Genomic DNA, 16,047 nt, shown 5'->3' on the forward strand with positions numbered 1-16,047 from the left:
GATCTAAATTGTTCAAACTTTCTCTGTAACTTTGGTGCTGAAACCCAGCAAACATTCTAGTAAATAATTTGTACTGTCTTTATTTTGTTGACATCTACCCTCTAATTCGTTGACCAGAACTGTACACAATTTCCTCTCTGATCATGGGCAGGTGTAATGGGGTAGTGTGGAGGGAGTTTTGCTGTGTGTTTGTCCGCAGGGTTGTATGATGGGAGAGTGCGCAGGGAGCTTCACTCCATGTTGGACCCAAAGAGTGTATGATAGTGTGCTGGAGTGAAAGGTTCAGGCTGAGACTGACCCCGGTCGTGTGTGATGGGACAGTGTGGAAGGAGCAACACTCTGTGTCTGACACTGGGAGAGCATGATGGGACCGTGGGACAAGAACTTTTTTCTTCGACTGTCCTCGAGAATGTGTGACGGGACCTTGTAGATGGAACCCGAATCTGTGTGCCCAATTAGGATGTTCGTGATTTAACGGCCTGCAGGGACTTTCACCCTATAACTGACTCCGTCTGCCTGTGATGGGACGGTGCTAAGGTAGTTTCATTGCGTGTCTGAGCTTGAGAGTGTGTGATGGGACGGTGTGGAGGGGAAATCACTCTGTGTCTGAACCCGGGTGTGCGATGGGAGGGTGTGGGGGAACTCCACTCTGTGCCCGAACCAGAGGCTGTGTGACGAGGCGCAGTGAAATGAGCTTCACTCCGTGTTTGATCGAGGGGTCTGCTATGGGACGGTGTGCGGGGAGCATCGCTCTGTTTCTGGCACAACGAGTGTGCGATAGGATGGTGTGGAGGGAGCATCGCTCTGTTTGTGAAACACTGAGTGTGTGATGGGATGGATTGGAGACAGCATCAGTCTGTGACTGACTGCGTGAGTGTATCAGGGGAGGGGGGAAAGGTTGCCTCAATCTCTGCCTGAAGGGAGTGTCTACGATGGATGATGTGGAAGGATGTTCACTCTGTGCCCGATCCTGTGAATCTGTGATGGGACGTTGTGGACGGAACTTCATTCTGTATCTCTCCCAGGGCGTTTGCGATTGGACAGTGTGGTACGTGATTCACTCTGTGTCTTGACTCCGGGAGTGTGTGATGGATGGTTTGCGGGAAGGTCACTGTGTCTGATCCTAGGTAATGTGCGATTCGACGGTGTGGGGGGAGATTCACTCTGTTCTTGATCTCAGCTGGACGTGATCAGAACGCATAGAGTGAAATTCACTCTGTGTGACACACCGGGTGTGTGTGATGGGAGAGTGAGAATGGAGATTCACTCTGAAGGGAGGGAGGGAGGGAGTGAAGGGAGTCTCATTGTTCCTTGTTCCCGATTTCCAGAGCAAACGTGTTCGGAGAACTGGGTCGATAATAAAGACCGGTGTTATTTCGTATCCACGTTTGTAGCACCTTTCCGCCGAGCGATTCAAGAATGTTCAAACCGTGATTCAAGGCTGCTGGAAATCAATTCAAGGGATGAAGCGGTATGTGTCACAGCAGGGGAAGATCCCACATTAACACAGGAATCATCACACACCTGCTGGGTCAGGCACAGAATGAAAACTCGCAATACACTTCTGTCTCACAATCCCGGGTGTCAGACACAGAGTGAAGCTCTCTCCCCACCATCTCGTCGCACACTCTAGGTGGAAGACAGAGTGAATATCTCTCCACATCGTCCCATCACGCACTGCCTGGGGGCGGCAAAGTGACGCACCATCTACACGGTCCAATGAAATATTCCCGGGCCAGACACACAGTGAAGCTCCCTCCACACATGTTCATCATAGATTCCAGGGGTTATACACAGAGTGAAGCTCCCTCTGTACTACCCCATCACACACTACCGGGGTGAGACACAAAGTGAATCTCCCTCCACCTCTTCCCAAAACATATTCCCGGGCTCTGTCACAGTGAGAACCTCCTTTCATACAGTCCCATCACACACTTCCGTCAATGGTTTTCGATTCTCAGCATTAATCAAAGGAATTTAATTTTACAGAGTTTTGTTTCCCGCTCTCTTGTCCCCAAAAACAACGTTTACTGGATTGGTCAATGCACGACAGGGTGAGATATTGACTGATCTGTGGGGTGGGAGATGGGGAATGACACTGTCCTGAGGGGAATAAATGGGATTAGTTTACGAACTGAAAAATGTCTGTGGGAAGTAAGCGGAGTGATGGGATATTTTGTCAGCAGAGAATGACACAAGTGGAATATGTTTAGGGAGCGGTATGTGTCTGCTGCGGGACAGGGCAGTAAAATATTTTGACGATTGTCAGTGGCCTCTGGGGTTTATTTTGGTGACTGAAACAGAGCTGTGGGGATTTGGACATGCAGTGGAATTATTTTGGTGACTGACACAGAGCTGTGGGGATTTGGACATGCAGTGGAATTATTTTGGTGACTGACACAGTGCTGTGGGGATTTGGACATGCAGTGGAATTATTTTGGTGACTGACACAGGGCTGTGGGGATTTGGACATGCAGTGGAATTATTTTGGTGACTGACACAGGGCTGTGGGGATTTGGACATGCAGTGGAATTATTTTGGTGACTGACACAGGGCTGTGGGGATTTGGACATGCAGTGGAATTGTTTTGGAGACTGACGCAGGGCTGTGTGGATTTGGAAATGCACTGGAATTATATTGGTGACTGACACAGAGGTGTAGGGATTTGAAGATGCAGTGGAATTATTTTGGTGACTGACGCAGGGCTGTGTGGATTTGGAAATGCACTGGAATTATATTGGTGACTGACACAGAGGTGTAGGGATTTGAAGATGCAGTGGAATTATTTTGGTGACTGACGCAGGGCTGTGTGGATTTGGAAATGCACTGGAATTATATTGGTGACTGACACAGAGGTGTAGGGATTTGAAGATGCAGTGGAATTATTTTGGTGACTGACGCAGGACTGTGTGGAGAAGGAGGCAAACTCGGATTAGATTGACGACAGGTCTTGCTCTGTGAGAGAGAGTAGTGCAGCAGGATCAGTTTGGGGTCTGACACTGATCTGAGGGGAGAGTGTGGGACAAGTCGATTAGTTTCAAGACTGATACAGGGATGCAGGCACTGAGCCGGTCAGTGGGTAGAGATTTCGGACTGACATAAGTCTGAGGTTCGGTGAGGGGCAACGGGATTAACCTGGGGACGGACATGAACTGTCGGGAGAGGAAGGACCGTGGGATGGATTTGGGGACCGACACAGGACTGCATGAAGAGAGTGTGCCTGTGTGACTAATTTCGGTACCGCTGAAGTCTGGGGGGGGGGAGGATGAGAGAATCGGATTTGGTTGGGGAATGAAATAGATCTGAGAGGAGAAATTTTGTGTGTTCGATTCGCATTGGGACTGCCACAGGACTGTGGGGACCACGGGACGACGGGTCGGAGGCTGTGGGGGAGGTGGTGTAGTTCGATTAATTTGGTGACTGGCACAGAGCAGTGGGGAGACATTGGGACACTGGAATTATTTTGGGAACGACACAGGACTGTGGCGATTGCCTAGTTTAATGGGACTAGTTTGGCGACGGTTTCGCTTTGCGCGCCAGATCTGATTTGTCTCTGTTCAAAGTTCTTATTTTTAACCATTTATTAATAGGAATTTTGACATTGGTCGGCTGTTCAAGATTTCCTCTGGAAGCTCCTCCTGCAATGTATGTATATCGAATGAATGGCGTGGCAACTGCCTCCGTGATAATCACCATTTCATCTGCGAGAAGTCCGCACGTTCCCACCCAGATATTCCTGAAAAGATCCAGGTTCTCTGTCAACTGCTCGGAGAGCCGACTTGAATCAAATGATTACCCTGTCTTTCACTTCCTTATCCGTCCTCCACTCTTTGACCCCATCCTGTCAAAATCCTCCCTACTTTCTCTGACCCTGCCTGCTGATCTAATCTCCACTTTTCGCAACCACATTCTCCCCACCACACATGGACAAACCCCTCTCCCCATCTATGACCTTCTTTATCGCCATCCCTCCACCATCCCGCTCTTCCACACTCCCTCTAACTCTCTCTCTCTACCCCCTCTCCTCACCCTATTTCCTCGAGCTTTCTCCGCCTGCAGTTTCTCCGCTCTCTCATCCAAACTTTTCTCTATCTCTCTCGATTCTCCCTCTCTACCGCACTCTCTCCCTCCCCTTTCCGTTTCCTCTAACACCACCGCCTCACGGATTCATCCCTCTTTCTCCTTTCCACCCACTCTCACCACAGTCCTGTCCAGTCTGGTTCTCCATACCCCAACTCTGGGTAAATGTCTTTGCACATTCCTTCTGCCTGTGCCCCTCTTGAGTTTATGCAACTCTGTAAGGTTACAGTCACGCACCAGGGAAGAAAGACCACTTCCTCTCTCCATCTCTGCCCCTCGAGTCCCGTATATTCCTGTAAATCTTTCCGGCTCAATGTCATTTTCCCCAGAGCAGAGCGACCAAAACTGTGCGGCCTCTCCGACGTCCTGTACCACGGCAACGTGACCTCCCGACTCCTGTATTCAGAGTCCTGACCAGTGAAGACCAGCGGGCCAAGTGTCCTGTCCACTCGGATCGGATGTTTTGCAACGGTATCGATATTTGATTTATTATCTGAGACAAACACGGCCTGGAATTTCTCTTTTTGCAGCATCAGTATGGCGCAAAGATATAAAATTAATGTAAATTACAAATTTTAAGAAATACCACAAAAAAGTAGAGTTATTTCTCGTGCGTTCGGAGATGCGATTGCGCAGTGGAAGAAGATGTCCCATTGCATCTCTTTGTTCTTCATTTTCTCACCGTTTAGAAACTATTCCGCACATTCGTTTCTGTAACCAACGTGCACGGCCATGCATTTTCCAACATTGTATTTCATATGTTAATGAACATTCTACGAATATGTCTAAGTTCCTTTGCATCCTGTTTTTTTCCTGAACACTACCTGCCCCGCCATCAAACTTTGTATCATCTGCATAATTGTCAACAATGTTATTTATCCATCATCTAAATAATTTATATACAGCATAAAACACCGACCCTGCGGAACGTCACCAGTCACTGGCAGCCAAACAGAAAAGGATCCTTTTTATTCCAACTCGCTGCCTCCTACCAGACAGCCAAAACTCTAACCATGTTTGCAGCTTTCCAATAATAACATCGGCTCTCAGCTTGGTAAACAGCCTCATGGGTGGCACCTTGTCCAAATGTACAACATCCCTCATATCCATTTTATCCATCCGAAGGGAATCTGTCCCCGTGGATGGTGTTTGCACCTTTTTCGTGTTGGCGTGAGGGTGCTTGGCCCACTATAGGTCCTCCGAGAAGCTGACAGCCAGGAAACTGGCAAATTTCAGTTAAAATCCTACGACATCGGAGCAGAATTAGGCCGTCAAGTCTGCTCTGCCGTTTCCACATCCCTGATCCATTTCCCTCTCAGCCCCAATCGCCCGTCTGCTCCTCGTCTCCCTTCATGCATTGTCTAATCAGGAACCTATCAACCTCTGCCGGAAACTCATCCAAATGGCTGGGCCTCCCCGGCTGCCTGCGGCATTGAATCCCGCAGATTCACCACGTTCTGGCGAAGGGAATTCCCGCACATCGCCTTTCTACTTTCGGAGTCTATTCTTCTCAGTGTGTGCCTTTTAACCTGGACTCTTTTACCATTGGAAACATCCTCTCCGCATCCACTCTCCCGTGTCCTTTCAATTATTAATAGATTTCGAGTGGCTCTACCCTCCGTCTTCAGCATGACAGTGGTCCCAGAGCCATCACACACTCCTCATATAATAAGCTTCCAATCCCGGAATCATTCTCGCGAAACTCCTTTGAACCCTTTCTAATCTGAGCACATCCCTAGTTAGATAAGGGATCCAATCCTACTCACAATACTCCAAATGAGGTCTCACTTGTGACTTGGGAAGCCTTAGAATGACAACATATAAACACTTAACAGTATAATAATTACAGCACAGAAGCAATCCACATCGCCCCTTCTAGTCCGGACCGAGCGCTTACTCTCACCGAGTCCCTCCTACCTGCACTCAGCCCATCACCCTCCATTCCTTCCCTGTCCATATACCTATCCATATAAAAATAACAAAATCGAACCTGCCTCTACCACTTCAAATGGAAGCTCGTTCCATACAGCTACCACTGAGTAAAGAAGTTGCCCTTCGTGATACCCCTGAACTGTTGCCCCTTAACTCTCAACTCATGTCCTCTTGTTAGAATCTCCCCTCCTGTCAATGGAAACAATCTATCCACATCAACTCTATCCCCCTCATAATTGGAAATACCTCTATCAATTCCCCCTCAAACTTCTACGCTAAAAAAAAGAACACAGACCTAACATGTTCAACCATTCTCTGTAACTTCGGTGCTGAAACCTAGGTAACATTTCACTAAATCTAGTCCGCACACTTTCTCTATTTTGCTGACATCTTTCCTATAATTCGGTGACCATAACTATACATAGTACTCCAATTTTAGCTTCACCAATGCCTTGTACAATTTTAACATTACATCGCAACTCCTATACACAATGCTCTGATTTATAAATGGCAGCATACCAACAGCTTTCTTCACCACCCCATCCACATGAGATTCCACCTTCAGGGAACTATGCACCATTATTCATAGATTACTCTGTTCTACTACATTCTTCAATGCCCTACCATTTACCATGTAGTTCTCATTTTGATTATTCCTAACACAATGTAACATATCACACTTATCAGTATTATACTCCATCTGTCATCATTCTGCCCACTGTACTAACTGGCCTAAATCTCTCTGCAGACTTTGAAAGCCTACTTCATTATCCAAAACGCCACCTATCTTAGTATCATCTGCATGCTTTCTAATCGAATTTACCACCCTATATATCCAGATCATTAATGTATATGACAAATTACATTGGACCCAGTACAGATCCCTGAGGCACATCAAACTGCATGTGAAACATTTATGAAAACTACAGAGGTCTGCCGAATCGCTCTGCACCGCAGATTTATTTTAAAATTTTCTGTCAATCAAGAAGACAGTTTACGTTTTTATTTGAAATTGCAAGACCATGCAATTCGCAACACTGTATTCTAACTGCCACGTCCATTCTCATTCTCCTAATGTGTCTGAGCCCTTCACCATCCCCTTGTTGTTTTAGTTTTACACAACCTGTTGCTCGATAACGTCGCTACAGACTGTGGTTTCCGGATGGGGGAGCCTATCATCCTGTTGCAGAGCGTCGGGCACCAGTCCAGGATTTGGAATCGGTGATTAGAACTGGGAGCACGTGCGCACTGAACCGTCCACATCCTGTTACGCGCACTCATAGTATCCGGGACAGAATTCCTGACAACTGGGATTGTAGAGTGCTGGGGATTGCTGAGAGGAGAAGGTTGCAGGAGGGAGTGAGAGGGCTAGTTCTCATTTTGACTTGTGTAGTGTTTAATACCATTGTGCGGATTTGGCGAGGGATAGCTGCAGAGGATCTAAACAATGTCTGAACCGTGAGTGTGTGAAGGGATGGGGAAGAGTGAATTCACTCTGCGTCTGTACCAGAAAAAGTGTGATGGGACAGTGTCGAGGAAGCTTCACGTGTCTGAGTCCGAGAGTGTGTGATGGGACCGTGTGGAGGGAGCTTCACTCTGTGTCTGACATTGGGAGTTTCTGATGGGATAGCGTGGAGTGAGTTCCACTCTGTGATATTGGGAATATGTGAATGAATGGTATGGGGGGGGGGAGCCTCGCTCCGTGTTTGTCTGATGGAGTCGTAGATTCTTATAATATTGGCGCTGGGACAGAGATCAGGAGCGGGAAAAATATATACATTACAAAGCACTGGACATCCTGAAAACAGAGATCAGGAGCGGGAAAAATGTATGCATTACAAAGCACTGGACAGCCTGTAAACAGAGATCAAGATCGGGACAAATATATACAGTACAAAGCACTGGACAGCCTGAAAACAGAGATCAGGAGCGGGACAAATATATACATTACAAAGCACTGGACAGCCTGTAAACAGAGATCAGGAGCGGGACAAATGTATACATTACAAAACACTGGAGAGCCTGTAAACAGAGATCAGGAGCGGGACAAATATATACATTGCACATCACTGGACAGCCTGAAAACAGAGATCAGGAGCGGGACAAATATATACATTACAAAGCACTGGACAGCCGGTAACCAGAGATCAGGAGCGGGACAAATATATACATTGCACATGACTGAATAGACTGAAAACAGAGATCAGGATCGGGACAAATATATACATTACAAAGCACTGGACAGCTTGTAAACAGAGATCCGGAGCGGGACAAAGATATACATTACAAAACACTGGACAGCCTGTAAACAGAGATCCGGAGCGGGACAAATATATACATTACAAAGCACTGGACAGCCTGTAAACAGAGATCCGGAGCGGGACAAATGTATACATTACAGAGCACTGGACAACCTGTAAACAGAGATCAGGAGCGGGACAATATATATACAGTACAAAGCAGTGGACAACCTGTCAACAGAGATCAGGAGCGGGACAAATATATACATTACAAAGCACTGGACAGACTGAAAACAGAGATCAGGAGCGGGACAAATATATACATTACAAAGCAATGGACAGCCTGTAAACAGAGATCAGGAGCGGGACAAATATATACATTACAAAGCACTGGAAAACCTGTAAACAGAGATCAGGAGCGGGACAAATATATACATTACAAAGCACAGGACAACCTGAAAACAGAGGTCAGGAGCGGGACAAATATATACATTACAAAACACTGGACAGCCTGAAAACAGTGATCAGGAGCGGGACAAATATATGCATTACAAAGCACTGGACAGACTGTAAACAGAGATCAGGAGCGGGACAAATATATACATTACAAAGCACTGGACAACCTGTAAACGGAGATCCGGAGCGGGACAAATATATACATTACAAAGCACTGGACAGCCTGTAAGCAGAGATCTGGAGCGGGACAAATATATACATTACAAAACACTGGACAGCCTGTAAACAGAGATCAGGAGCGGGACAAATATATACATTACAAAGCACTGGACAGCCTGTAAACAGAGATCAGGGTGTCAGACCCCGGGAGGATGTAATGGGACGGTGCGGTTGGAGATTCACCCTGCGTTTGACCACGGACGTGTCTGATGTGAAAGAGTAGAGGAAGCTTCACTCTGTGTCTGACCACGGGATTATGTGATGGGACGGTGTTGGGGAGAGATTTGCACTCTGTCTGAACCGGGAGTGTGTGATGGGACAGAGTGGAAGAAGATTCACTCTGTTTCTGACCCCGGGACTGTGCGATGGGATTGTCACGTGGGAGAGTCCATCTCAGTCTAACACCGGTAGTGTGTGATGGGACGCTGTGGAGTGAGATTCACTCTGTGTCTGACCCCGAGAGTGTGTGATGGAACGGTGTGGAGGAAGATTCACTCTGTGTCTGACCCCGGGAGTGTGTGATTGGACAGTGCGGAGGGAGATTCACTCTGTGTCTGACCACGGGAGTGTGTGATGGGACGGTGTGGAGGGAGATTCACTCTGTGTCTGATGTGTGATGGGACTGTGTTGGGGGAATATTTGCTCTCTGTCTGACCCTGGGGTGTGTGATGGGACGTTGTGGAGGGAGCTTCACTCTGTGTCCGACATGGTGAGAGTGTGATTGGACAGTGTGGAAGGAGATTCACTCTGTGTCTGACTCTGGAAGTGTGTGATGGGAAAACGCGGTGGGAGATTCACTCTGTGTCTGTGCCCGGGACTGTGTGATTGGACCGGGTTGAGTGAACTTCATGCTGTGTGTAACCCCTGTATTGTGTGATGGGACGGTGTGGAGGGAGATTTACTCATGTCTGACCCGGGTCTGAGTGATGGACGGTGTGGAGAGAGATTTACTCTTTGTCTGACCCGGGTGTGTGTGATGAGACAGTCTGGAGGGAGATTCACGCTGTATCTGACCCCGGTAGTTGTGTGAAGGGAGATTTATTCTCTGCCGGAACCTGTAGTGTGTGATGGGATGGTGCAGAGGGAAATTCTGTCTGTGTCTGAACCCGGAAGTGTCTGATGGGACATTGCGGTGGGAGATTCACTCTGTGCCTGAGCACATGACTGTGTGATGAGACCGTGTGGAGTGAACTTCACTCTGTGTGTAACCTCTGGAGTGATCGGACAGTGTGGAGGGCGATTTACTCTCAGATAGTGTATACAGAGCAGAGGCTGTTGAGGGGGAAAATTGGTCTCAATCGTCTGAGATGCTTGGAAAATTGTGTACAGCATCGAAAAGTACAAACACAGGACCGAAGGTGTTGAATTTTAATGTGTGGAGTATAATCGATACAGCGGCGATTCTTTGGCAGGAAGTCAAGCGTGGGAATAAACGGAGACCTACACAGAGAGGCAGTTACATCCAAGATGGACACAGTAAACTGGGTGACAGCCGGGAAGGGGAAAGCGGTTCAAGAGCCAGTTCAGTGGTCATCCTCATCAGCACCCGGTGTAACACTTCAGATACAGTCGGGCATACGGACTAATAGAGGGAGGTCCCTGTGGTCGGCTGTTTGGAATGGGTCTGCCTCCTGGCTCAGAAGGCAAGGGGGGAAAGAATTGACACGCTGCGGTGATGGTGGATTTGTGAGTTTTGGGAATAGACAGGAGGTTCGCCGTGCCAGAATGAGATTCCCGGATGGTATGTTGTCTCCCGCTTGCCAGGTCCGGGATATCTCAAACCGAGTCCTCAACACTCCTAAGTGCGAGGGCCAGAAGTCACAAGTCTGTTCAGTGAGTAGGTGTGATTAAATTCATTCTGTAATTTGTGAGGGAGAAGCGACACTCACATACATCAGCATCAAAATGGAATAATGGGATTGACAGAGGCATCAGAGAGGAGCTTGCCCATGTAGACAGGAGTTGGGGACTGGATGGGATGCCGGCAGTCTGAAATTTCTGGTAATTTTACACAATGAACAGGATACATTTGCCCCAAAGAAGAAGAGGTTCTCACATGATAGGAGTAGACATCCGTGGCTGACAACGGAAATTAAGGATTGCAGTTAACCCAAGGAAAGCTCATGCAAAATGGCAAAAGTGAGTAGGAATTGGATGACTTGAAAGCTTTTAAAATCAAACAAAAGGCAACAAGAAAGGCTCTGAAATTAAAAAAAAAAATAATACTGGAAAATATCTGGAATATGATGGTAAACTAGCCAATAATATAAAACAGGACGCTATAAGTTGTTTTAAAAAATCATTTTATCGGCACCCGTTGTTCTCGCTCGAACCTGTGACCTTCAGAATTTCAGCCTGAGTCTGGCCGTGTTCGTCTGTGATCGGACGGTGTGCAGGGAGCGTAAATCTGTGTCTCAGCCCGTGTGTGGCTGATGGGACTCTGTGTTCGATACAGATGTATGTGACGAGGAGCTACTGCGGGAAGGAGGGAGGGTGGGTGTGAGGGGGGTTATGTGTTTGTCCGACACAGGGAACGCGGGCCTGGATGGTGTTCCGCTCTGTGTCAGATATCTCTGTGATAGGACGGTGTGGAAGGAACTTCTCTCGTTTACTGAACCCCGTGATATCTCCGGGTAGAAGGAGCACCATACTATGGTTGACCACGGGCGTGTGCGGCGGGATGAAGCAGAGAGTGTTACATTTCCTATCTGACCACAGGAGGTGGCATTGGGATAGTGCGGAGGAATGTTCACTCGGTATTTGACACAAGGAATGTATCAGAGTGTGAATTAGGGTTAGGGTCGTGTGTGATGGGACAGTGTGGAAGGTGCATCAGTCTGTGTCTGACACCGGGAGAGGATGATGCAACCGTGATACAAGAGCTTCATTCTTCGTCTGTCCCCGAGAATCAGTGACCCGACATTGAGTGCGGAACCCAAATGTGTGTCTGACCCGTCAGTAAGTGTGTGTTTGAATGGGCCGCAGGGTCATTCACTCTGTAACTTTTGGGACGATACCGAGATAGTTTCATGGCATGTCTGATCTCGGGAATGTGTTGGAACGGTGTGGAGGGAGAATCACTCTGTGTTCGTCCACGGGCATGTGTGATGGGACGGTGCGGATGGAGATTCACTCTCTGTCTTACCCCGGGAGTTTGTGATGGGTCGGTGTGGAGGGAGATTCACACTGTCTCTGACCCCGGAATTGTGTGGTGGGACGGTGTGGAGGGAGATTCACTCTGTTTCTGAGCACGGGAGGGTGTGACGGGACGGTGTGTAGGGAGTTTCACTCAGTGTCTGACCACGGCAAAATTGGCGGTAAATTGCATTTGGGTGCAAGTTAGAGGGTTTATCTCTTTGAATCTTTATATAGGAGAAGATTGGGTGATTTAAGGTTCAAAAAAAGCGGCTGTTGATTTGTTTTCAGATTAATTAAAGTTTATTTCTTTATAATCGCACAGTCAGAGCAGCAGTAATGGCAGGCAGGAGAGTTGAATTCTCCTCTTGCGAGATGTGTGAAGGCAGGGGGACCTCCAGAGTCCCCGACAACTTCACCTGTCAGAAGGTCATCCGGCTGCCCCTGCTCAAGGTCTGCGTTTCAGAGTTTGAACTGGAACTGGCAGAACTCGGGCTCATTCCGGAAGCTGCGGGGGTGATACGGAGGTCATATAGAGAGGTATTTACTCTCATGGAGAAAGATACTGGAAACTGGCTGACAGACAGGAAGACGAAAGGGGTTAAACATCCCGAGCCACAGCAGAGATATATTGTGGCCAACCCGCACAATAACAGGAGGACAACAGAGCGTGACCGTGTTTGGCCCACTATAAACCCTTTGACTTGCTGACACACAGTAACCCAGGAACTTCTATTAAACCCACACGACATAGGAGCAGAATTAGGACATCGGGACTGCTCGCCATTTCATCATGGCTGATCCATACTCCTCTCAGCTCCTGTCCCCCGCCTTCTCCCGCTACCCCTTCAGGTCTTGAATAATGAGGAATCTTTCAAACTCTTGTCTTAGGATTCCGAATGTCTCGGCATCCACCGCTGCCTGCGCTTTGGATTCCGCAGATTTAGCGCTCCCTGGAGAAGGAAATCCGCTTCATCTCTATTATAAAAGAAGTCCTCTATTCTAATCTGTGTCTTCTTGTCTTAGACTACCCTAAAACAGGACAAAAATCTTTCCACATCCACACTGTCATGGCATTTCACCATCGGAGCGCTTTCAATAAGGTGACGACACATTCTACTGAATTCCAGCCGGTACAGTCCCCAGAGCATCAAACGGCATCATATGACAATCCGGCAAATCCTGAAAACCTGTTCGTGAATCTGATTTGAACCCTTTCAATAGGAGCACGTACTTGTTCCGATAAGGGATCAAAACCTGCTCACAATGCTGCAACTGTGGCCTCATATTTCCGTATTAGGGATAAAAATTACATCCTCTTTTGTACATTCCAGTCCTCTGGAATTGAATGGGTGGAGGGGAACGGCACAAAATGTCTGAACAGCGAGTGCGTAACGAGACAAAGAAGAAGAGGTTTCACTCTGTGTCTGTACCAGGGAGAATGTGATGCTGGAGTGCGGAGGGAGCCTCAGCCTGTGTAATAATGGGTGGTGTGATGGGACGGTGTGGAGGGAGATACACTCTGTGTCAGACTCCGGGAGTGTGTGATGGGACGGTGTTGAGGGAGATTCACTCCGTGTCTGACCACGGGAGTGTGTGCTGGGACGGAGTGGAGGGAGATTTACTCTGTGTTTGACACAGGGAGTGTGTTGTGGGACGGTGGAGGTAGATTCACTCTATGTCTGAACCCGGGTGTGTGCGACGGGACGCTGTGGAGGGAGATTCACTCTGTGTCCGACCCCGGGAGTGTGTGATGGGACGGTGTGTAGGGAGTTTCACTCAGTGTCTGACCCCGGGAGTGTGTGATGGGACGGTGTGTAGGGAGTTTCACTCAGTGTCTGACCCCGGGAGTGTGTGATGGGACGGTGCGGAGGGAGATTCACTCTGTGTCTGACCCCGGGAGTGTGTGATGGGACGGTGTTGAGGGAGATTCACTCAGTCTGACCCCGGGAGTGTGTGATGCGACGTTGTGGCTGCACATTCACTCTGTGTCTGACCCCGGGAGTGTGTGATTGGACGGTGTGGAGGGAGATTCACTCCGTGTCTGACCACGGGAGTGTGTGATGGGACGGTGTTGAGGAGGATTCACACCGTGTCTGACCCCGGGATTGTGTGGTGGGACGGGTTAGAGGGAGATTCACTCTGTGTCTGAACCCGGGAGGGCGTGACGGGACGCTGTGCAGGGAGATTCACTCTGTTTCTGAACCCGGGAGGGTGTGACGGGACGGTGTGTAGGGAGTTTCACTCAGTGTCTGACCACGGCAAAATTGGCGGTAAATTGCATTTGGGTGCAATTTAGAGGGTTTATCTCTTTGAATCTTTATTTAGGAGAAGATTGGGTGATTTAAGGTTCAAAAAAAGCGGCTGTTGATTTGTTTTCAGATTAATTAAAGTTTATTTCTTTATAATCGCACAGTCAGAGCAGCAGTGATGGCAGGCAGGAGAGTTGAATTCTCCTCTTGCGAGATGTGTGAAGGCAGGGAGACCTCCAGAGTCCCCGACAACTTCACCTGTCAGAAGGTCATCCAGCTGCCCCTGCTCAAGGTCTGCGTTTCAGAGTTTGAACTGGAACTGGCAGAACTCGGGCTCATTCCGGAAGCTGCGGGGGTGATACGGAGGTCATATAGAGAGGTATTTACTCTCATGGAGAAAGATACTGGAAACTGGCTGACAGACAGGAAGACGAAAGGGGTTAAACATCCCGAGCCACAGCAGAGATATCTTGTGGCCAACCCGCACAATAACAGGAGGACAACAGAGCGTGACCGTGTTTGGCCCACTATAAACCCTTTGACTTGCTGACACACAGTAACCCAGGAACTTCTATTAAACCCACACGACATAGGAGCAGAATTAGGACATCGGGACTGCTCGCCATTTCATCATGGCTGATCCATACCCCTCTCAGCTCCTGTCCCCCGCCTTCTCCCGCTACCCCTTCAGGTCTTGAATAATTAGGAATCTTTCAAACTCTTGTCTTAGGGTTCCGAATGTCTCGGCCTCCAACGCTGCCTGCGCTTTGGATTCCGCAGATTTAGCGCTCCCTGGAGAAGGAAATCCGCCTCATCTCTATTATAAAAGATGTCCTCTATTCTAATCTGTGTCTTCTGGTCCTAGACTACCCTAAAACAGGACAAAAATCTTTCCACATCCACACTGTCATGGCATTTCACCATCGGAGCGCTTTCAATAAGGTGACGACACATTCTACTGAATTCCAGCCGGTACAGTCCCCAGAGCATCAAAACGCATCATATGAAAATCCGTCAAATCCTGAAAACCTGTTCGTGAATCTGATTTGAACCCTTTCAATAGGAGCACGTCCTTGGTCCGATAAGGGATCAAAACCTGATCACAATGCTGCAACTGTGGCCTCATAGTTCCGTATTAGGGATAAAAATTACATCCTCTTTTGTACATTCCAGTCCTCTGGAATTGAATGGGTGGAGGGGAACGGCACAAAATGTCTGAACAGCGAGTGCGTAACGAGACAAAGAAGAAGAGGTTTCACTCTGTGTCTGTACCAGGGAGAATGTGATGCTGCAGTGCGGAGGGAGCCTCAGCCTGTGTAATAATGGGTGGTGTGATGGGACGGTGTGGAGGGAGATACACTCTGTGTCCGACCCCGGGAGTGTGTGATGGGACGGTGTGTAGGGAGTTTCACTCAGTGTCTGACCCCGGGAGTGTGTGATGGGACGGTGTTGAGGGAGATTCCCTCTGTCTGACCCCGGGAGTGTGTGATGCGACGCTGATGAGAGAGTTTCACTCCGTGTCTCACCACGGGAGTGTGTGCTGGGACGGAGTGGAGGGAGATTTACTCTGTGTTTGACACAGAGAATGTGTTGTGGGACGGTGTGGAGGTAGATTCACTCTATGTCTGAACCCGGGTGTGTGCGACGGGACGCTGTGGAGGGAGATTCACTCTGTGTCCGACCCCGGGAGTGTGTGATGGGACGGTGTGTAGGGAGTTTCACTCAGTGTCTGA

At 48.4% G+C, this 16,047-nt stretch overlaps 1 protein-coding gene across 1 annotated transcript; it reads left to right on the plus strand.

Annotated features, from left to right (window-relative positions):
* The first annotated feature begins 1,353 nt into the window (after window positions 1-1,353).
* On the plus strand, window positions 1,354-4,503 carry LOC132390466 (uncharacterized). Its single transcript, XM_059963080.1, has 3 exons — window positions 1,354-1,471; window positions 1,990-2,054; window positions 3,591-4,503. Exons 1-3 carry the CDS (start codon window positions 1,464-1,466, stop codon window positions 4,463-4,465), a joined length of 948 nt encoding a protein of 315 aa, XP_059819063.1. The 5' UTR covers window positions 1,354-1,463; the 3' UTR covers window positions 4,466-4,503.
* Window positions 4,504-16,047: the final 11,544 nt, after the last annotated feature.

This window comes from Hypanus sabinus, unplaced genomic scaffold, assembly GCF_030144855.1.
Source record: "Hypanus sabinus isolate sHypSab1 unplaced genomic scaffold, sHypSab1.hap1 scaffold_913, whole genome shotgun sequence".
Classification (NCBI taxonomy): Eukaryota; Metazoa; Chordata; class Chondrichthyes; order Myliobatiformes; family Dasyatidae; genus Hypanus; species Hypanus sabinus.